Consider the following 23,682-nt stretch of genomic DNA (forward strand, 5'->3'; position numbering starts at 1 on the left):
GATACCTCACACACAGCTGTGTGGTGGAAATGCGATGGCTGGTATCCCACAGAGTCAGATCATTGGTTTATCAAAGTTTCTTTGGTTTACAGTGGATTATGTTTCTAAACCTAAATGCCTGTATTACAGAAGTTACCTTGTGTCTCATGACTTCTCTGCCTTCCCTTCTGCTGAGGACATGATCTTATTTTTTAATGAGTTCCAGAGATAAAAACCTTCGGTATGTTTCAAAGGCAGAGAAGAGAAAGAGTAGCCTTTTTTAAAGTTCAAATGAAAATGTAAACATTTAATTGAAATTCTCTCTGTTGTGGTAATCTACTGATTTGGTACGCCTTTATCTTCTGTGAACAAAACTGGACTGGAACTTTGAGGATTATTATGAAACTTACCTCATGTGAGACTTCACATTGACAAAGACGGTGTAAAACTCCATGACATTAAACTCACCAAACTACATTTTTATTCATTTTTTTGCAAACCTTCTTACCTGTCAAACCAGATGGGATGAGAATACAATGCTAGTTATGCTGAACCTAGCAGTTTAACAATGTTCCCTGCTCTTTGTAATACATTTTCAGCAGAGGGTACATACTGATGTTTTTGTACAGTTTGTTCATACTTACTAATTTTATTCAGAATAACAGAATATTGCATACTATAGAACGGTGTGTAGTAGTATGTTCATTATATCCATTTTTATTCATACCTAATATTCTGTAATTTTAAACTTAAACTGAAAACAATATTATCCTGAGGTCCTCACAAATCTGTGTTTCATTCTTGGTTATTTGGAAGCATAAAGTGGTCGGTCCCATGAAGTATAGGCTATTTAATGTCTTTCCACAATTTATGTTGCTTATTGGTATAACCATTAGCCCAAGTCTTGCTCCACAATGTTGTTGTGAAATATTTTATTCTTATTTTTTCCCTCATGTCCAATCTAGCCCACTGTACTTGCAGCATTTTCATTTCACTACAGCTGAGTTGTTTATGAAATTACTGATCGGTATTTTGATTTATATCCAGTTCTGTCAAATCTTGCTTTGAAAACTTTTAAATCTTTTTTATTATTATTACTTTTTTATTTCTCCTGCTTGATAGTTTTTGGTTATCAGTTTGGAAAGTTTGGATTTTATTTTATTATTTGTAAACAGTTTATCATATTGTAATCTCTTGGTAAATAACTGTTATTAATAAATAATATTTTAGAAAGGCTGTAGAGTGAACGTATCCCATATGCAAAATTGTAAATATGTTATCTCTGAAAGGCTCTAGTTCAATTGGTGACCAAAAGAGCAAGCAAGATTTTCTAGAGCCTTGTGTGTTTAGAAACTCAGTCCTGTAGCCACAAAAGTGAGTTGTAGTGGACCTGTGTATATAGGGGTTATTTGGTTAATGCTTATTTTTTGTTTCAGACTTTTAGGAGTGATTGTGAAGTCTGTGCCACTGGACACTTGTAAGAACAAGTAAGAGATATCTGTCAGCAAACACCTAGGTCTACTCTATCTTGCTTTGGGGCAAAGAATGTCCTATGTACCTTCTTGATGATGTCCTTTTGGCCCTAATTTACCTGGTGTTCTGATCTGCCCGAGGTGGTCAGCTTGAATCTTGTTGCAAAATAGTTTATGAAGCTGAGAATGTGTAACCAAATATTTATTTTTCCTGAAGAATTGTTTTCACTGAATGTTACGTACTAGTTTTTTGTACAGATGATAATCAGTTAATTGTTTCTCTAAAATTTCTTCATTAAATCATCCATGTGTGGGGAAGACCAAAATAATTCCTTAATGTACAGAACTTTGCTCCAAAAACACGTAGCCTCTGGTGTTGGGGTGTGCCCAATATTGGCTACAATGCCAGGGAGAGCTGGTAGGCTGAAACAGGGGTGTGTAAATTCCTGCTTTAATTTCTGAATATGGATCATTTAATTCATGGACTGGCTGACAATGGGGACACGCCTTTAACTCAGTCTTTCTTAAGAAGGACAGAATATGGCAAATTCCTGACGCTGAATTATAATGCTTAAAGAAGCCTCACTGTACTGCTAAAGAAATATTCTAGATGCAGTAATCAGCTGTTCAGTCTGATGAAGGCCAATAGAAGGTCTGCTTTCCCTGGCTGGAGCTGTTCACAGGCAGATGCAGACACTGTTGGTACTGTCACTTCTGGCGATACAGAAATTCATTGGAATTCTAGAACTTACCTTTCCACACTTCTCTTCTGTTGCAAAGGTCATTGTGGTATCTTAGGTCATGATGGAACATGTTGCCCCAAGGTTCAGTCAGTGAAGTCTCCTCTAAGTAATGTAATTAAGGTGTTTGTTTCTTTGTAAGGTGTTTTGGTTTAGTTGCTGTGAAGAAAAGAGAGTGCAGTGGTCTTAAAAAAAAAAAAAAAAAAAAAAAAGAAAAAAAAAGGAAAAAAAAGAGTACAGTGTTTTAGTGGCCTAAAAACAATTGTTTCTAATCTCTTGAAAAAGTTTTAAATAAACATGTTTCAAAACCAGTGAAGATAAAACTCTGTGTAGGCTGTTGATAGCTACATAGATTGGGAACCTTTTCCCTTTTGTTTATTATTGCATTCCATGCCACGGTAATGACAATAATCCTAAAATCACGCATCGGTAATGCACAAGATTTGTCTGTAGTTCATTTAAACTCAAGATCAGAGAACAAAAGAAGAGCTTCTGCTGACTTTTAGTTCTACCAAAGTAAATGTTATTTTTGTTCTACTGACACATTCCTGAAAAGAAGTTACAAACAAAATTAGGTTGGTTCATTATAGGACTTGAGAAAAAGTATTATGGCAAAAGAAATACAGAAGTTAGATTTTACTTTCAGTCTTATCCGGTCCCTTCACATCCACTTTGTCCCTTGCCAGGAAAAATTCTTTAACCTCTCTGTGTTTTATTTCTTATTTACTTGGTTGCATTCCAGAGTTGCTGTGGAGATTGCTGTTGTAAATGTCATTGGTGGCCGTGTGATAAGGAGAGTGTAACTTACCAAAGGCTTCAGTAAAAGGTTTCTCCCTCTCTCAACAGAAATTTAACATGCAGTTGAAAGTAGAGGCTGTAAAACTTTCAATCTGGGCAAGTATGGGAAAGAGGAAGGCAGGGCAGCTGTCACTGAGCTGGGCGGTGTGCATGGAAAGAGCAAGGCGGGTGTACCTGCAAGACCATCCTGGAGCTAGGGGAGCCAAATAGAAGTGAAGTCAAACATGATTATCCTGTGACCTTTCTGAGCTTCTTCTGAGCCAAGTTGTGCAGGAAGAAAGGGAGTATATATCTATACTACACTTAAATTGGACCTGGGTATAGGGATTGTCATCAGCAGTGGCTGTCCTATGATAAGCAGCAATTCAAATCTGTCATAAATATATCCGTCATTTTAGCACTAAAGAGAGGTGATCAGTCTCCTAATGGAGGCCTATAGAGAGAGGGAATTAGGTTATGTAGGTTTGAAATGATGGGGATAATAATATACTTGGGATTTGAGAGAAGTATAGGCAAAACCACAAAAGTCACATCTTTGCATGTATCTGTATCATAAAACTCCATCATATGTGTGCAGCTGTTTGGTCCGTCAACAGCAGAAGGCCTTGCAGGGGTGTTAATAACACTGTTTAAAGCAGGTAACTCTGAATTCCTGATGTTATAGCCTGCCTGCTCACCAGCTGTCACACCAACAGCTCAGGTGCTCCTGCACTGGATATGCTGTGGGGGGAAAAGAAAGGGGCAGGGAAGGGAAGCTATTGTAAAATATTGTGAGACTGTAAAGCTTGTGAATCTGGGCTCTAACTGATACACGTGTGAGCAGGTAGTGCATTACTCTATCTTGCACAAATGGTGGCTCAGGTATAATCAGTTGCTGTTTGTAGCTGACTCAAAGAAGTTCCTTACTGGTAGTTTTTAGTATGCTTTTTCCATATACTTCCTATACTATCCATGGATATATTTTTATACTGTAGTATACACGTATATTTTTTGGATAATGGAGTTCCAAAACTGGTGCCACAGGCAGGCGTGGGAGTAGACAGTACCATCAAGTTCAAAATGGGATTAGATAAATTCATGGACTGCAGTTCATGTGCAGATGCTAACTGGACTGGACAGGGATATGCCCTCTAACATCCCTCCTACGATTTTGGGTTCTCACAGGCTCAGAGGGGGAAGATGACAGGTGGTAACCAGGTTTACTCGAGTTTCCTCTTGTCATTGTCAGAGGCAGGATACTGGGCTAAATAATTGTTGTGCTGACCACAGGCTCATTTTTTTTTTTTTTTTTACTTTTTCTCTAAATATTGTCTCATTAGAGAGGACAAAGAACAAATGTCCTAGAGAGGTTATTTCTCTTGCTTGGATTTATTAAGCAAGACTTGCTGGATCAGATATAACATACATCTTAGAGGCAAGATAAGTTACCAACTGAGCATGCATTCAAAGGGACTTTGGGGTCATTGAGACACTCTAGCCTATTCAGCCCCATCTCTGTTGTGTATATATACATATATATATGTGTATGTGCATATTTATTTTTGCTATATATAATATTTAGTAGTAGTTGCATTACTTGTCATTGCAAAAGAATCCATCCTGACTTCTATGTATTTTCTTCTAGTTTTTCAGCTGATAGTTAATGAAATGCTTCTCATTTTTTTATTGTTGTACATGGCTAGTCACCTGTAGCATCAGATTTTACTCTTGTTCATTAGCAGGGCAGCTAATTAGTTAAGACATAATGGAAAAGGCAAGCCTCAGTCCTACGGCAACTTGTATGCATTCACTAAGGGTTTGTCATCAAGAATCTTTTCACTAATAAAACAATGATCGTTTGATCATTGTGATCGTTGTAAATTGCAGATATCAGGAGATATACATTAAAAATGGCTATTAAACAGCCACTTCCAAGGCACTTTCCAAGAAAATGAACATCATAAAAAAATAACTTCTGCTAAAACTGGTTAGAATGTGTGACTTGTTTGAGGCCTGGTAGATAATTCATTTAGCAATATGCTGAATGCCAGTGTTATTTTCTAGTAGCTGCAGTTATCTTGGGGGTGACCAGTAGATTGAAAAATTTTGTAGTGTCAGGTTTATAGCTTGTGACTACTGAGAAAAAGCTTGAAGGGTAGCTGAAATGCCAAGGGTGTATGCGAAGCTTCTAATAAAGGTAAGAGCTGGCCCTTCTTGGAAAGGTGTAAAAAAGATTTCCACTAATGCTGTCTAACTGTAGGACTGGGTTAAACTAAGAGCGCTGGATCCACCTCAGCTTTGCAGTCCTCTGCTCAGCATGGCAAGGAAATCTGGCCAGCTCTGGCAACAAGAATACTGCCAGCATGATGTTTATTGGAAGACAACTGGGGAGAACAAAATCTGAAATTTTCTTTTATCTATGAAATAACAGGTCAATGTACAGATGAGTAGCAAATTTTCAAAGCATCTACTTAGGAGCTGTAAAAGAAAACCTTAATAGGGAAATAGTTTCCCCATTAGTTACTGAATTATTGGGGAAACTCAGTAACCTGTTAATTGAAAACATTACAATTCAGATGGGACTTTTACTGTTTTAAAGCTATTCAAAATATTGTTTGCAAATTGAATGATAGATAATAAGCATAATTATCCAGTTTACTAATTATGATGTTAATATGTCATTATCGTCTGATTTTCATAGCACTTAGTGATGATACTTAATTCAGGTTGCTTACTATTGTGTTTACATTTATTGGTACCAATGAGGCACACAAGATCCTTGTGATTTTTAAATCTGAAGATTTTTCTGAAAAATATTGCTATACTCGCAGCCCTTATTGTTTTTCTCCACCATATCTTTTACTTGCTTTTCTGTTTCCTACTAATAATTAATGAAGTAATTAAAATTTCCAACCCCGTAATATCCATGCAAGTGTCCTATGAAATTTATGTTCAGGGAGTGTTCTCTGTACTCCTTTTTAGGGCCATATTAATTTCTTCCACTTTGTCTGTGGTGGGTATTATTATTTAAATCTTTCAAAATACCTTTAAGTATACTGATGTGACTCATTGGAGTTGAGGTACTGTGTAGCTAACATCTGTGCCCATCGCACTGCTGGAGTGAAGGTGAAGTGGTGGTGGGAGTTGGACAGAGAGACACAGAGAAGACTTGGCAGCACAAGGTATGGCCAAACTGGACCGGGGAAGGTGGGACTGTTAATATGGTACCAAAATAGACCTTGGAGCAGATTGCCTTGGATAAGTTAGTCTCATGATTTTGCCATAATGCTCATTTTACCTCTCCCAGTTGAAGCTGTATCCCATAATCTTACTGAGGCAGTGATGTGGTATCTTCAGAAGGATTCTGAAGGGTTTGTGCTCCAGGATTGTGTTCATGGAACCTGTGCTGAATGTGGGTGACCAACAGCATCCTGTGGCAGAGTTTGTCAGCTTCACGCTGTGTTGTGGCATGGACCACTTTGCTGTCTGTTTTGGGTTTGCAAGATTCATTTGCTGTTTCTTACTCCTTTTATTAGGGGAGGTAGTACTCTTTTTGATTTCTCCAGGCACTCATAATGGTATACCCTTCTCAGTAAACTTTCCCTGGGCTTGAAAAGTTGTAATTTCTTGTTGTTGTTATGTGCGTGCCAGCTGGTCAGTTATTCCTGCATCTTTTTTTAGTTCCACCCTAACCCTTTCAGGGCTGGGAGGAAGCACAAGGAGATGGGAAGAAATGACAGAATCTGCATTTCATGGATTGATAATGTGGTTTACTACCTTTTATTTTGTTATTTATTTATTTCCTAATATTCTGGTTATTCTTGTGAATGTGGCATGTAAAGCTGACATTTGCAAAGTACTGTCTTTCTTGAATGGTAGTAATTAGCTCAATTTTCATTTTTGTATGCGTAGAACTGTTTTTGACCATGTCATTTTATATTTATCAACTTCATATTTGTTCTGCCATTTTCTTACCAGGTCATCACTTTCCCCTGCTGCTCCCTGCAGCCAGATTCTGTCCTCCCTTCAGACTTCTCCTAGATCTTGTTGAACGTTAAGATGGAAACACTCTGAAAGTGAGGCAAGTTTTACTACTGCATATAGCTCTGTGGACAGTGATTCCTTGCCTGTAGGAAGTACGACCCAGTGCTGTCCCTTGGAGGAAGAGCTCTCCTGGGACTTCCCCAGGCTGGTTCAGAGAGCTCAGGCTGCTCAGATCTTATTCTCTGGATTATTGTTGGCAGTGGCTTTTACAGCGATTTTGTGCTCCCTGCTTTTTTTTTTTTTTTATTTTCTCCATGAAGCCTGCAAAGCAAACACAGTCATCTAGAGATTAAAGAGTTGCTTAATGGAAGCCATATACATTTTTCAGCAAATGAGCCTTTTTGTATTTCACACGCACAAATGCGCTCTTCACAGTTCCAAATACTTTTTTTTTTTCTTTCTTTTTAAGTCTGTGGTGTGCCTTGGAGGTGTAGCTTAGGTCGGGGTGACACTGTGCAATGTTAGCTTTGCTTAATTCCCGACAGACGTACACCTTGTATTTTCACTGGGGGGGGAAGGGGACGTCTGGTTCTGTTTAAGATTGCATTTTAATGAGAATACTCTGTTTCTCAGGGTAAAGATCATTTAAACAGAGCTTACAGCCATGTGCATATGAATATTTGCATTCACTTAACAGGCTACATGGCCATATACTACTTTGGGGCATATCAGCATTTATTTTTTCTGCATGGAAGGTCAGTTCTCCATATAGCAATCTACATATTTGTAGAGCTGATTTAGTGATCTGTAGTAGCCAAGTACCTTTTTATAGGTGTATATGACCTTTTCTATACCTGATTTGTTTTTGATATATTTTCATAGTATTATATTATTTCATTGTATTTATGAAGATAAACAAATTTGTGGATAACAACACTGGTCACGTGAACAGTAAATGGGCAAATCTGCCTATCTGCATATGGGCAAATAAAAGCAGGGAAGGGAACAAGCTGTGAATAGAAGAAGCATATGACAAAATGCTGCCTGACCCATATTTGAAAATTAGGGGAAACTGTAAGTGCTTTCTTTAATTGTATTTATGATTTCTATTAAAAAAAAAATCCCCCATGAAAGTAATAGCTGATGCTCTGTGCAGTGCATCCTTAATGGAATGGCCCAACAAATAAACCAATTGATGCCTGGTGTAACCTTGTTTACTGTAATATGTTATATGAGCAAGGAACGTATACCCATGGCTCAGATACTTCGTTGGTCCATGTAGTTCTAGTAATGTGCTAAATACCTGTACGGGGATTCAGAGCAGTGACAACACTTTTCACTATTCCGCAGAACTGATGGTAGCAGACCTTAAATGCAGTACTTTGATCATGGTTGGGCCAAGGCGTTGCAAAAACCAATAAGTCTAATCTTACTGAATACTCTTCAATGTACATAGAGCTAATCCCACTTAGGCAGTTCAAAACGTTCATTTGAGTGTTATCTGCTATGGTTACCTGCTATACCTACTTACTCTCTTTTGTCTTGTTCATTGTAAACCACATTCATCTCGTTACAAGGTTTGTGTTAAGAAAACGTAGGTATTGCTATGTATTTCTATTTCCTTTAAATACTGCTAGTATGATATAAACTTGTTTATTTCTTCTTAGAATGGAAAACGTTTTTCTTAACCAAATTTTTAACCCTACCCACCAAATACAAACCATCGTGTCTGCTCTTGCACCAGCCTAAACTCACTGCCAGTAAACTGAACGGGCATGGGGCTGGGTTATTGGACTCACTCACCCCTCTGGAGCTGCCAGAAAGCTGCATAATGGACCTCTGGGCAGCCCCGCTCTCCTTGCACCACACTTGGCCACAGCTCTGGTTTCTCCTCTTGTCATTACTCCCCATTTCATCTCACTTTACTTACCATGTAGCTCAGCCAGGAAAGTTAATAAAATCCTGTCTTTTGCAAACATTCCTGTCTTTAAGAGAAGGATGAAGGAACAAAGGCTACAGGTGTCCACAGTGGTTTGTGATTTGTAACTGGGGGAAATCTCTCCTTCCTGTTGTCACAACGGTAACAAATGTTTCCACAACAGAGTGATGGTTGTTTAGACGGTACATGTAAATAAAAAGGAACCACCCGGACTACTGAAAGCATGACAGATACGGTGCTCTCCTAACTTGAGTACATAAAAGCTGTTTCTTTCTTTTAGATAATCATAGTCTGCTGATTTCATTCACTTCTTGAACAAATTGTTTCTTCTTGGTCAACAGTTAACAATCAATAGGCTTTCCTTTGAGTTTAGACTCAAAGTCCAGTTACACATACAAGTAGCAATTGGGTGCAAGTGCTTGTGTGAATCTAAGTTTCGAAGTGTTTCATCTCATAGAACAAAAGTTGAAATTTGGCAATTTTGACTTTATTGACACATCAGATGAATTACATGAAAAGTTACATCCAAGGTGAGCATCTTCTGGTTTTTTGAAAGGCTTTTATTATTTATTGTTTATTGTGGATTTTGCAGTATTTGGGAAATGAAATAATTATGAGCAGTGAACTGAGGATTACGTTTTTTTCTTTCGTCCTTGATTGCTTATGATTTGCAGTAATACTTATTACTTTAATTATTTTATGTTTAGATAAGCATAGGAAGGAGGTATTTTTTTCTGTGACTGAACTTTTTTTTTTTTTTTTTTTTTTTAACCTCCTACAAATAGGTAGCAAAAATGCAGCATTCAGTTCTGGTCGTTCTTTTATTATCATAATCTAAGAATTTAAGCTGCCTGAAATAAGTTATTCTTTGTATGGCATGGCTTTCCTAGTAACCTGAGTCTCCTTACACTTATGTTTAGGGTTGGAAAAAATCATTTTAGAAGTCTGAAACATAGGCATTGAATAGTTTACACAGAAGCTGTTAGCAAGGCCTCCAGATTTTTATGGGGTGGAGAAGGTCTGTTGGCAGCATACTTTTTATTCATGATCTTGACTTTAATGTTCAGCTAGAATATTGCATATATTGCAGATGTTTTAGTGGCTGTGGACTGTCACTTAACAAAATGCCAGAGAAAAAAATTGCTTCCCGTGGTCTTTTCCTGAGTTCTCCTTAGCTGATGACATACTCACAGCTGTCAAGAATAATTGTTACGGGTTCAACCTCACTCTGCTTCAGGTGGTTGTCAGTCCACCTGTGTGTATGTGACACAACTGCTATTTGAGTATCTTGCAAACTCTTCTGATCCTGACTCCTCTGTGTTTTCCCTAGAGAGACCTTTTTAATGGAGGTTATATTGGGCTAAATAATATATTAGAGAAGCCAGCAGCCATGAGTGGTATACTCTGAATTCGTGGCTGTCCCACTTTATAATGCAAAGAGGAGGAGGGAAATCTAGTAAGCGGCTGCCCTAAGGGTTCCTGCTGTAGTTCCTGTACTTGGGAAACCTCTGGTGTCAAGCAGCACAATGACAGGTCAGATTAGAAGTGCAGTGTGACTGTTTGGGCAGCAGTACTGCCCAGAAGTGTTTTCTGTTTGAGTAGGATTTTTGCCTGGTATGGTGCTTGTCCTATTTAAAGACCCTGACTATGTTTTCTGCTTAAAAGTGGGGACTGTTGTTATGGCAGACCTGAATCCTGCCTAAATCACATTCAGCTTATTTTGAGATAGTGAAGTTTGAAACTTCTCAGGTCACAATAGATTTATATCTACTCATGCCGAGTAAACTCTGAGACTCAGGTTTCAGACGTCAAGTATGTAGATTCTGTCTCTTGCTATCACAAGAAGCCTTTTGCCTTGTGCTCCCACTGTAGCACCACAGACCCCATTGGCTTCTAAATGCAAGCGGTCATGAACTTCTGGCCAGCTGTGCCCAGCGTGCATGGCCACAAAGCAGAGGCCAAGTGTGTCCCTGAGCTTCAGCAAGGGATTAGCATACACTATTAACTTCACCCATGCACTACTCCTGCATTATGTATGGCTTTTTGTGTTAGAGAATGAGGTGTTTGGAGATCTGCAGTTCGCATGCAGGTCAGAGCTATTAAGTGAGGTCTACCAACTGCTCAATTTGCTAAATATTTTAGGAATGGATTTAATAAGGACCAGTAAAATGAAGTCAACCTTTGCACCTTGTCCTCCCCTCTTCTCCAAGTGCAGGGAGTTAGAAGTTTGATGCCCGGGTGAGCAGGGATGACTTGGGGTGGGGGGTGTCTCTTGTTAACATCTGCTTTGCACCAACTTGGGACATCTCTGATTTTGTGCTAATCTGCCTCATTTTAATATGTCGTGTTGCCCAAATTCCCAGTGTTGCTTTTTCTTTTATCTGATAAAAAATGTTGAAGAGGCAATGTGTGGGACCGTGGAGGTTCTCTGCATCTTAAGTGTAAATGAAATTAATAGTATGTTTATATTACCTGTATTTGGACAGAAAGTAAACTTATTTTTGCTGCTAGCATGAACGTGCTGCCATAGATTGCGAATGATCTGAACCCAGAAATCATGTGACATTTTTGAAGACCATTCCCTGCTACCACAAAAACTGTGAGCATTGAAGCCATTATAGTTGGGCAGCTGAGGAAAAAAAGATTAGAGTAGTCAAGCACAACAAAAAGAGAGTCACAAATATGTGAATTCATTCCAGTAAGTATTCAAGCAGCTGTAGACTTCATATTTAGTTCTAAAAAGGTCCATGTGGAGTATTTTCTGCTCTGAGTTTTAAATACATGCCCAAATATGGTCTCTTCTAATGAATAAAATAACTATTTTTCCACGTCCTTGAACTGCTTTCCTGATTCTGTTCACATTTCAACCCTGCGAACAGACTTCCTTTGTTTGCTCTGGCAGTATATAGTGGCAGAATTGGACAACAGGAGTATCTCAAAATCTCAGGTAGCTCTTCCCTTGCTACATTCATTTTTCAGCTTGCTACTTTCCTCTCTGGAGCTAGAATCAGATCAGGTTTGCTTATTCAGTCTCCCTCATGCAGCGTTTGAATCCATCATGTGCCAGAGATGCAAGCCTTGGCTACCAGTACACCCCGGTATCTGAGCTCTCAATTTAACATGGAAAAAACGTGGAGAATTCAGTGTGTGTTTGGGGCCTATTAGTATTAAGGACATCTGGGAGTCTCTGTATTACTAGACTAATGGACTGCCTGCAGTCTTACTGTGCCTTCAGCTCTCTATAAATTACATGAATGTACTGTTAAAGCAGCAGTTAGCGCTTTCATCTAGCGTAGCTGGACTGCTTTAGCCATTTTTTAAACCAGGTGAAGTTTTCTGTATTCCTGTGAACTCTTCTGGTATTCACATTCTGAAGACATTCACTCAAGCTTGCTGAAGGCCTCATGTATAAATTGCCTTTGACAGAAGCTGCTGGTAACATAAGCTTTGGTGCAGATAAAGGGATCTTCAGTGTTGATGACACACATATTTTTGTGTATGTGAATGTAGAGGAGGAACACTTAGCATGCTACGATAGTATTAAGATTGCAAGGGCTGCTTTTGTTTGGAAAAAATAATGATAAATTTGTGATAAGTCTCATTCTAAATTGTATTAATTAAAACACGCTGATCCTGGAGCTGAGTGCTCCCAGATGCTTCATTTTTGAGTGTTTCCATATAATCATTCTCTGTGCCATCTTCATAAATTCACTGAGACGGATATTTCTGTATGGCCATGCAGACAGCTGTGCAGAGAAGCTGGCTGGTCAGCTGGGATCCAGGGCAGAGCCAGAAACTGGGGCTACTCTGGCACTGAATTTGTGCCAAGAGGTTAAGCACAAATATTCATTCAAGTTTGCCAATATGGTTTTATGATCTTTGGTTGGCTTGTGTTTGTGTGAGCCAGAATACTGGCAGAATAAATGCATGTTTGTATGCTGAGCAGTGTTTGGACGTGCTTTATCTAGTCAGTAACTGAATTTACTTGATCTTTGCTCTTCAGCTAAAAACGTGCACTTTCCAAAGTGGGCACCTAAGCACAGAGAAATGCCCACAAACAAGGTTATCTCCCTGTATAGATGATTCATTAGATGCACATATTATAATAGAAAAAAGGGGATATAGAAATCTTGACGCTTTCATTCTGCTAGTTATACAAATACTGGAACATTTCTAATCTGAAAACTTGTCAGATTGGGGGGAAGGTTTGACTTGCATCCTTTTGGGAATGGTTGGCATCCTGGCCGACCTGCCTGGGGAAAGGAGCAGTGTTTAGCAGGGCAGCAAGTCCTATAAATACTGCATGGCTGCAGCTCCCTGAACCAGGGTACTGCTGCCACACTGTACAGTGTGGAAACATCAGACAGATCTCCTTCCTGCATGGCGCCGTAGGTGTCACCAGCCATAGTGTTTGTCTCAGCTTTTTGGAGTTATGGCTTGGTGCTTTTTAGGTTGATTTGATGAGGAAGATGGCTTATGTGGCTGGGCTGCCAATCTTTTCTCTCCTCCTTGATCCTCCCCTGCTACTTTCCAATGGCTTTTGAATATTTTGCTGAACTTCGGCTAATTTGTTTAAAGGAACAGAAATCTCTTAAGGTGTTCCTGCAAATGCTATGAAAATTGGTGATTAAGTATTGGAGAGACCCACATTAGAGCTTCCACAGACGGAAAGGCGTGAGGTCAGCAGTTCCTGTCCTGCATTGTGCGTCACCTGGGGGATAATACTTGGTCCCTTGCCCAGCCAGGCATGAAGGCAACATCTGGAAGAGAAACCTGTTGCAGTAGGAAGTGCTGGGGATGTGAGAGTAACCTGGGATTTTTTGGCACAGAGAATTATTTAGGGGTGCGCCAGATATGCTCTGAGGGTAGAAAGAGAAGCTTCTGCTTTACCGATCCTGGGCTGGAGGGGAGGAAAAACAAGATCTGAAGGGAGCTTGGTCATTTTTGTCTGCATGTGAGTGTTAAGAGGTGTGTTTTGCAGGAAGAGAAGAAAACAGTTGCTTAATTTTGCAACGGTGGTGTCTTCATCCACTGTGTAACCTCACCCAACCTCATTAAGAAGCCTGCATTGGCACCATTTAATTTGTTTTCTATAAATCTGCAGTATACAAATACTCTAATTTAAAGACCTTTCCCTAACTCTTTGCAGACTGCTGTTTTTCATGTTGATTTTCTTATCCTTAGATGTAGCATTAGAGATTACTGTGAGAAGTAAATTAACAGCCCAGATACAAGTAATGGAGCCATGTTCCTGGGTCATTTTTGTAAACAGAAGGATTTGGACTCCATACAGAAAAAACTGCTGCAATTCTCGTTTCCTCCATAGGAAGTGCAAAAATTCCCTTCATTGAATTTCCTTAGATTTTATTTTCTGTGGGGTATTTAGTAGCAGAATACTTAATATTTATATTGGTTTTGTTACGTTCTATAACAACAAAGTCCCAAAATATTTTCTTAAGCTTCAGACTATTGCTTTACACCTTTACTAAATCCTACCAATGTCTATCCAGAATTGACCAAATTATAAGTCTCTCATAAAAAACTACAAAGCCAATTTTTGGAATATGTTGAGCAGATGTGTCATCATTGGTAAGCAATTTTGGAAGGATTCATTTGTGATGGACATTTTCCAGTTCCAGGTGATTCTTTATCCTCTGTCTCTAGATCCATATAGAAACTGAAAGCTGCCATGTATAAGAGATGGTTCAAAAGTGGAAGCATGATTAAGAAACCTGTTAGATTAGTTGATTTTGTTTTGCTTTTAACCTGCAGATACCTTCCCTTCCATGGATTCTGGTTTTTGCCTTCTGAGAAACAGCTAGTGATCCTTCGTTCCTTACATTCCCTATGACATTCATGATCGTGGAGATCATGTTTATATCTCTGACTCTGAAAATGCTGGGTCTACTAGGTTTCAACTCAAAAGCAGCTTACTTAGTACAAAATATTTAAATGGCTTTTGCTGTTGCTATAAGATAGTTGTGCAGAGTTATGCAGGTGCTGGAGACACATTTGTAAATATTTTCTGCCTTCTTGAAACTTTTTGAATAGGTTTTGTTTCAGTAAAATTTGTCAAAATCTATCTTCATTTAAAATAAAGAACATGCAGTCCAATGGTGTTCACATAATTATCCCTGAGAATTTCTGGTTTCACTTATGGTAATGTTCTGTACTTCTTCTGGAGCTACATAATTGGTTTATATTTCTCTTGTGGCTAATTGAGAGTGCCTGTTTGGACCTCTTAGTGTAACAGGTGTAATATAATCTAATATTATTTTTTGATGGAGTACCATGCAGCAGAGTATGTTACCAAAAAGTTAAAGAAAAAAGTTTGTCAAACTCGCTTTCTCAATGTAGAAGTCTGTTTTTTTCCCTTCCACTTATACCTGTAAAAGGAAGAAATACATGATAGGCAAGACTTTCTTCAACGTGAGCTTCTACCCATCCATGAAGGCAATAAATTTGAATCTAGTCATACACTTCAGTGCTCGTCAGTTAGCCTGCTTTAGGCTATCCCTTACTGTGGTGGGAGTTGGACTGTGATGCTCAACGTGTCTGCTGAACTGGGGAATCTTTCTGATGGGCTGGAAAAAGCAGACCTAATTTCTGGATCTCAGCTAGACTTGGAGGAAAAACAAAACAAACAAACAAAAAAACCCCCACCAACCAACGACAAGCATCTTGCTGCACAAATTGGGGTTGTTCTGCAAATGCACATGCCTGGGATGCTCAGTGCTTTGCAAAACTTAAATTCATAAAGATGTCCATGGGAAACAGCAGGGCAGGATCTTTCACCTGCTGTCAGATCTGGCCTGAAATGATGTCTGTTGATAACCAGGAGAGCCTGTTTTTGCCTTAGGACTAGCTTTATGCTGCCAGAAGCACTCTGGAGTGAGTGAGTGACGTCCTCATATACGTAATATTTATGTTACAGCATGATGAATGTGTTATAAATTGGTAAAGCAATAAAAATCCTCTTTTTTTTTTTTTTTTTTTCCCTTTGAAGACTAATACATCAAAATCCCCTTTGTGTTCTGTGTGTTTCTGCTTTGCAGATTTTAAAGAGGGTGGCTGTTAGATCACTGGATTTCTTTCTCTACGTGTCAATCTTCTCATGTATTTATTTATTTATTTTTTTTTTTTACAGGAATCTGAGATGAGAATAGTTAGATGCTGATGATCTCTTGACACAGTTGCTTTCTCATGTGTGCTGACAGGTAAGCATGCCAAATTAATTTTGTAGAGAAATCATTTAAGTTACTGTTGTGGTTTAACCTGGCCGGCAGCTAAACACCACACAGCTGTTCGCTCACCCTCCCCCCTCCCTCTCTGGGACGGGGGAGAGAAACGGGAAAGTGAAGCCTGTGAGTTGAGATAAAGACAGTTTATTAAGACAGGAAAATAAAAATAACAATAATAATAATAATAATGGTAATAGTACTACTAATAATAATGTGTATGAAACAAGTGATGCACAATGCAATTGCTCACCGCCCACTGATCGATGCCCAGCCTATCCCCGAGCAGCCAGCCCCCCTACCCCAGCTAGCCACCCCTATATATTGTTTAGCATGACGTCAGATGGTATGGAATACCCCTTTGGCCAGTTTGGGTCAGCTGTCCTGGGTCTGTCCCCTCCCAGCTCCTGCTGCACCCCTAGCCTGCTCGCTGGCAGGACAGACGAAGAAGGTGAAAAGCCCTTGGCTTGGTGTAAGCACTGCTCTGCAGCAATTAAAACATCAGCATGTTATCAGCACTCTTCTCATCCTAATCCAAAACATAGCACCCTACCAGCTACTAGGAGAAAAATTAACTCTGTCCTAACTGAAACCAGGACAGTTGTGTCTTTTCACCTTTTTTCCCTTTTATCCTATAGTAACTTCTCAGAATCGATTTCTATGTCACAGATTTAGTAAAATTGAGAAGACTTTAGCAGTTTAACAGCAGCCTGTTGTGAAGACAGTTGGGAGAGCATATTAACTTTCATCATCACATGTAGCAGCTCTCTTCTTCCTCCTGAATATACTTTAAATGTGAACTAGCAGGAAGACTAATGTTATGGTACTTCTTGTATTAGATGTGTTGAAACACTGTTTTTTTCCATGAGCAATTTTTTGGTGAGTTCACTGTAACTTTTGCAATTAATGTTAGATTTGGGTAAAGAATTTCATAGTGGAAACTGATGGACTAGGATGTCACTGTAGAGCCTCTCATTACACAGCACAGATATGTCCATTGTGTCTTTTCTATTGTATCTGTATGCTGTATTTTCAGTGTTTTCTATTCAGCCAGTCTTCTAGTCTCTACGTATTTCTTTCTTATTCCTTTTTATTTTTTTCCCCTCATACCTTTTCTTTGATTCTTTTAAAACACAATTTGAAAAGTTTTGATAGTATTCTGGAGACTTCTTATACCTTTTTATACAAAGGTTTCTTAAACTAGAATTATTTTATTGGCTTACAGTCCAGTTGCTACAAAATAAATAACTTTAAACTCAGAAGTCAGAAAAAAATTTATCAAAAACTACAACGATTTAAAATTAGGTTTCGTTTGGTAAAGCTTGATACTTCTGTATGATCTGAAAACTAAAAACCTCATTTTCTCTGTGATGAGAGAAAAGTGAAGGGGCCTTTTCTCACATTGATGCTGCAGGTATATGTGTTAATGCACGTTATGAACACATATCAAAGATAAGACAGTGTGGTGGTTTCCCACTGATAGACAGTCCTAGCAGTATCTTTGGAGGAGCAACAGAAGGAGACTGAAAACATTAAAATTATGTAAAAAGTTTGCAAGGGGCTGCTGTAAACTGCAGGGTGACACTTTCAAATTGGAGGAGTAGTCTGTAGAAATGGAAAAAGGAGATAAAGTTTGAAATATAATGGTGTGTAACTCAAGGCCAGCACAAGAAAAAAAAATTAGCTTATCAGGCGTATATCATTGGCTATTTGCTTCTGTGACTAGTGCCAATGTCAAAGATGAGTACTAATGCCAATTAGAAGTCAAAGGAAATGGAACAAAAACAACTGCACAAATACAGAATTAAAGAATTTTATTTGGCAATGTGTTGAGTTGATGAGACTAATTGACTAAAACATGTGAGTAAGTTTCTAGTTATGGAGTTTTTCAAGTGTCAGGTTGGTCATTAGTCTATGGCATGATCAAAATAATCCTTCAGAGCCCATACTGTCACACCTTGATGAGGGATGTATATGTTTGAGCAGTCTGCAGAATTGAGAAAGTGTCGGGGTGAGAGGAAATATTTTGAATCAATTCTAAAAATGGGAAAATAAACTTAAATCTCTCAATTTTTAAATTATTTGCTCAGTGGTACTAAGCTATTTGTGGAAAATAGACATCATCAGCGTACAACTGAACTGTCTTTCAAATAAGTCTGAAGCATAAAGAACAGCAGTTACTCAAATCTAGCTTTGATAATGTATTAACTGCAAGACATCAACACATTCTAAACTACAGATTTGATGGGTAAGGCTTTTGCTTACCTTGTCAGTCTTTTATTTTCTTTTACTTTTTAAATGTCTTTCTTTCCCATTTATATTCATAGCAGTCACAGTGACTGCAGATGTGAAAAGCAGACATTCATGACTGAGCACGCTGTTTCACCGTGAGAGCCAACAGTGACAGTGATGTTTGGTACAGGCTGTAAACACTCCTCTATGCTTTACGTGCTCTGAGTTGTTAGTGAAGGGGAACTTCCAGTACCCAGTTCTGTGGTTCTCTTAAAAATATTATTATGGGTCTTTGTTGCATGTACCAGTCTTTGGGTAGGTTTTTTTTTTTTTTTTTTTTTGTATACTTAACATCCATTATTATAATATACAAAATACTGTGATATTACATACGTGCTCTTTTTAATGTAGCAAAACTTCATTTTTTATGTACTCTTTCTGACTGGCTGTGATTTAATGAGTCCTCCCAGGCCAAGAATAGGGGATCCAGCACTGTGCCCTGGGTGGAGCTGGGCAGCCAAGTCAGCAGCCTGGATGCTGCTGCCAGAAGAGCTGTCTTGTGGAAGCAGGAGGTGGTCTGAGGACCTTCCTGCCTCCTTGCTCCTGCTGAGGCAGTGGTGATGCAGCTCTGGTGCCTAGCATGCCTTCTGTGGCAAGCTATAATGGTGAGAAATTCAACTGCTGGGCATATTAATGGCTGCAGGTTTGTGGTGGGAGAGAGCCAAGCCTGGTGACCTATCTGTTGGGTGGAAAGTTAGCATACATCCTGAAATCTCCTAAAAAAAAAGAATGGGGAGGAGCTGGTGGCATTCTTAACCCAAGAGAGGGACTGGAGGCATGTCAAAATCATGAAGATGAAAGCACATTAGAAAGAAATTAAATTGTGATATGCTTCCAGTACCATGAAAGGGGCAGAAACGGTCACTTACAATGTGTGGTTGAGAAACAGTTTGGGGAAGAGGAGTCTAGGCCTGGAGAAAACTTTTGAGATGAGGCAGCTAGGAGTGAAAACACTGGAAGGCAGACTGAATAAAATCCCTGGAAGAACATGAAGTAGGCGTAAAAGCTAACGACAAATCCCTTTTTAATGCTCATTTCCTTTAAAAATGTGAATTGAACAAAATATATTTCTGTTTTCATAGCTTTATATTAATGCTGAAGAGGAGGGCTTTTTGCACTCTGTCTCTGCCTTGTTCATTTCTGCAAGCAGCAAGGCAGAGAGGGGCTCAGTAGATCTCGTTAATGGGAATGTCCTGAAGGATTTGGTTCACATGATGGGCTTAATTATTTCCTTCCCTGCACAGCTGCATTACACGGTAAGCAGAGCTGCCTAGACGTTGTTCTTCTCTTATAATGAGGTGCAGGAATAGGTAGCTCTGAAAGCATCAAGAGCAGTGTTAGGAAATGAGCTTTGCGTGGAAATTGTTAAGATTAGCAATACACCTGGGAGTATTTGAGCAGCAAAATAGAAAGACTTAGAATAAAATAAAGACTGCATCTCAGGGTCGTGCCAGCCCCCAGTTTTATAGAGAAATAATTCTTTCAAGCATTATATTCCTGTACATCACTGCTCCTCATTCCTGGAGAAAGGCAGTCCCATGCAGGTGGCCATCACAAAGGAACGTGAAGTCCTACACCATCAGCTGCTCGATGCTTACAGAGGATTTAGTAAGAACTTTTACTAAGTAGTTACTTAATGGCAGAAACTGACAGTTGTACGCCTGCAATTCAAGACAGATTTTTATTAGGAATATTTTATATCATAATTCAATCAAGATTATTTAAGAATGCTTTTATATTCAGTTTGCATTTCTTGATCAGACTGTGATAATTTCCCTGGCTGCAATCTCCAAAGTATGCCATCAGAAAATTATAAATGGTAATGAATTCACTTAATCAGGTCTTATAGGAGTACAATCAACACAAAATCTAGTCAATTAGAAATAAATCTGTTTAAAGTGTTTCTAGTTCTCCAACAGCCTCGTTTTAGGATGTACATTACCTGTGACTGAATTAGAGACTTACACAAACAGGTGGAAATCATACTCTGTAAAGAAATCACTGTACGTGTTGTAAACAAATCAAGAATTTCCTTTGGCGATGATGAAATTTACTTGGATTTCTGTTGTAAATTATAGATTGAATTGTTCAGTCAATGATAATTTGAACTCTGATGTCCCCTTAAAAAGCACAAGAAAGGAATATATTATTGATAGTAGGTTTAACAGCCAACATGTATTGGTACAGTTGAAAAAACTTTGTACATATATTTCACAGTGTGCTAATATGTGTAACCAAACTGATTACAAAACATACGATTGCTTGGAAACTTGCAGGACTTTTTTGGGTTATAGAACTAAGCCTATTTGTTAATCTTCTGATTGTATCTTAACCATTACAGCTCTATTTAAAGACAAAATAGAGATGCAAGTGCTGTGTTTTGCAATTGGCCTCAGTAAGACCAAGCTGTCCATACATCTGGCATGGTTGCCAGTATTGTTTCTAAACTTAGTCCTGGCCTTGCCCTTCTTATTAAGGTCAAGTTTTTGTAATGGTTTGGTCATGGCTTTGTTACATACACCACTAACAGGGCAAAATGACCTGATTTTCTGAATCAGTATTTCTTTTTTCATATGAACAGTGTGCTGCTACAGGAATGCTGTGGGACTGCACAGGGGAGGAAAATGTTTGAGTGGCCATGGATTGGTAGGGAGAATGAAAAAATATTTTCCTCTGTTGTTGCCCCGTACTTTGAACAATACAGAAGTAAGAAAGGCTGCAGAATATTTGAGAATATACATTAACTGTACATTTACGTAAAACTAAGATGAAAGGGCATCTTCACCTCATAGCTAAAAACAAAATTGGTGATTTTGTGTTAGTGATATTGAAATGCATAGAGGAATGGTCCTATTGTAAAGAGGATTTTCTGTGAGGGGAGTGGGGACAAAATCTAGAGGTGACCAGCAGGAGAAGTGATGGCTTTGGGGAGATGGAGCATCAGCTGGCCTAGACCTGCAGGGAGGTTATAGAGGTGATAGAGCCAGGTTCTGTGCAGTGGTGAATGGCGGGAGGACGAGAGAGAGAAGGCGATAAGTTGAAACAAGATCAGACTGGGTATGAGGAAAATCTTTTTCCCCACGAGGACAGTCAGGGGCAGGGAGGTTGCTCAGGGAGGTTACACATTCTCTGTTCTTGGAGGTTTTCAAGACAAATGTAGTTAACGCCATGAGCAGCCTGAGATCTCACAGCTGCATCAGCTGTGAGCAGGCTACTTGACTAGAAACCTCCAGAAGCCCTTCCAACCCAAATGACTGATATTTGTCTTGGTTCTGCATTGAGACAGGGACACCTCAGAAGAACAAAGATGTAGGATGCTGAACAGTTGTAGTACTTTGATGTGACGAGTTTATAGTTATTGGCTGGAGGTGTTTATGGGATTTCTCTCGGAGTGGAGAAGAATCTCTAAATCAAAGTATTGTAAGCTGTTATCCAGGGTGATTTGGCATGCTATTTATTTTTAATATTAAATTTCAAACTACACCTGGCATTTAGGGAATGAAGACTCAAAGAACTATTTATGAATCCTTATATATTTTTAAACTTTATTATCCTTTATGTGTATTTTTGTTTCCCTGTTTCTGCATACTAGTTAAAAGCACGCATCTCATGCTCTTTTCTTCTTGCCTAAGAAGTGATCTTTTATTTCTTGAGCTGTTTACTGAAGGCAATAATTGTGTTGGTAGTCTGTGAGGAAAACTGGTTCTTTTCATTGTGTTTTGATTGTTAATCAAAAAAGTTAATCTCTTATCTTTACTTTGAGTTGAATCAAAATTTCAAAGGTCAAGAGAATAATTTATTTCTCCATTTTTCTACAGAATTACTGTGCTACCTGGGTCATCTTGGCAGACCATTTAACCTTTCTGAGCATGCAAATATTTTTCCCCAGTCTGCCATCACTATCATCACTTACATACACAATCCTAAAAAAATGTTAATTCCACTATGAACTCAGGCTTGCTTGTACAGGCTGGAGTACAGGTTAAAGCCCAAGTTATGCTTACCTTGGGGGTAGAAAATAAGCAGGCAAGATGCAGATAAGATCATCAGAGTTCCTCTTTTAAAATTTCCTTTGAAAAAAATCAGGTAAGTTTTTCTGCAATTTGGAGAAGAGAAGCCTGGAGACCATCTGCCACTGGGACGCAGGGATATTTGCTGCAGACTTGCACAGATGGGTGCAGAGAGAGTGAGGACACAGCACATGGCTTTGCTTACACTGAAGGCTGGCTAAACCACAGGCTGGTCACCTACCCTGGTTGTACAGTGTGCACATCCTTTCTGGGTCACCATTCATTTGTTGTTTCCCTCTTGGTTAGGAAAAGAAATTAAGTTTATAAAGGCCAGGTTATTCCTTCTGCCTTTCTTCCCTGCTCTCTATCATGTTGATTTCATGATCTTAACTGAGGCCAGGGCTTACTTCTGCTTGACTCTGCAAGGCAGCGAATGAACTAGAAGCTTATTTGCCTTATGTATTGCTTCCTATTACTGCCAATATACTTGTCAGTGCTGGTAAGAAACAGCAGCCACAACTTAGAATCATAGAATTCTTGACCTGCGTTTGTACAACTGCTCCTGATCTGAGGCTTCTGCACCCTGGTATATGTTTCAAATCTCCAACTACAGGGCACTTTGGCATGGGACTGCCCTGGGGTGACAGGCTCTGGAAAGCCTGAAGTCTGTGCCCCCAAGGACCACCTCACACACTGCTGCAGACATCGGGTACCCAGTATCCTCTGCAAGCTTCAAGGGGTGTCTCCTAGTGTATTGAAATACTAATGCATTTGATGAAAGTAAATAAGAAAAAACAAAACAAAACAAACAACAACAACAAACAACAAAAAAACAAGCACAACAAGAAAGGGTAATTTAGTTTTTTCATCCATCTCTCAGACGGAGATAACAGATAATTTTGTAGGAAAAATAAACCGTCTATTTGAAGCTTTGCTTTTTTAACTGAGTCCTTATTTCTTTGACCAAAATAATGTATGCAATGAGACTATTTTTGGCAACACAGCAAATTCATTACAATAATGTAGTAGCCCTCCATCAGGATCATACCTGAAGAAAATTCAGGTAGATCTTCATAACAAAACCCATTCATAACAAACTAACTTATTTGTAGATAGAGTCTGCCTTTTCTACTCTCAGGACCTGATCTAATCTACATAACAAGACAGCAACAGTGCTTCTCTGTTCATTTGAACACAAAAAATAATTAAATGCTCTCACAAAAATGTTTTTCTTATGGATAAAAAGGAAAA

At 38.9% G+C, this 23,682-nt stretch overlaps 1 protein-coding gene across 4 annotated transcripts in view; it reads left to right on the top strand.

Annotated features, from left to right (window-relative positions):
• Positions 1 to 23,682, top strand: part of SHANK2 (SH3 and multiple ankyrin repeat domains 2) — a 352,436-nt gene that overhangs the window by 9,639 nt on the left and 319,115 nt on the right. For all 4 annotated transcript variants that reach the window (XM_066997187.1, XM_066997188.1, XM_066997190.1 and 1 more), the window contains exon 3: positions 16,039 to 16,108. In XM_066997187.1, coding sequence (XP_066853288.1) covers positions 16,095 to 16,108 — 14 coding nt within the window. In that variant the 5' untranslated portion in view covers positions 16,039 to 16,094. The remainder of the gene's footprint in view (positions 1 to 16,038; positions 16,109 to 23,682) is intronic.

Source organism: Anser cygnoides, chromosome 5, assembly GCF_040182565.1.
Source record: "Anser cygnoides isolate HZ-2024a breed goose chromosome 5, Taihu_goose_T2T_genome, whole genome shotgun sequence".
Classification (NCBI taxonomy): Eukaryota; Metazoa; Chordata; class Aves; order Anseriformes; family Anatidae; genus Anser; species Anser cygnoides.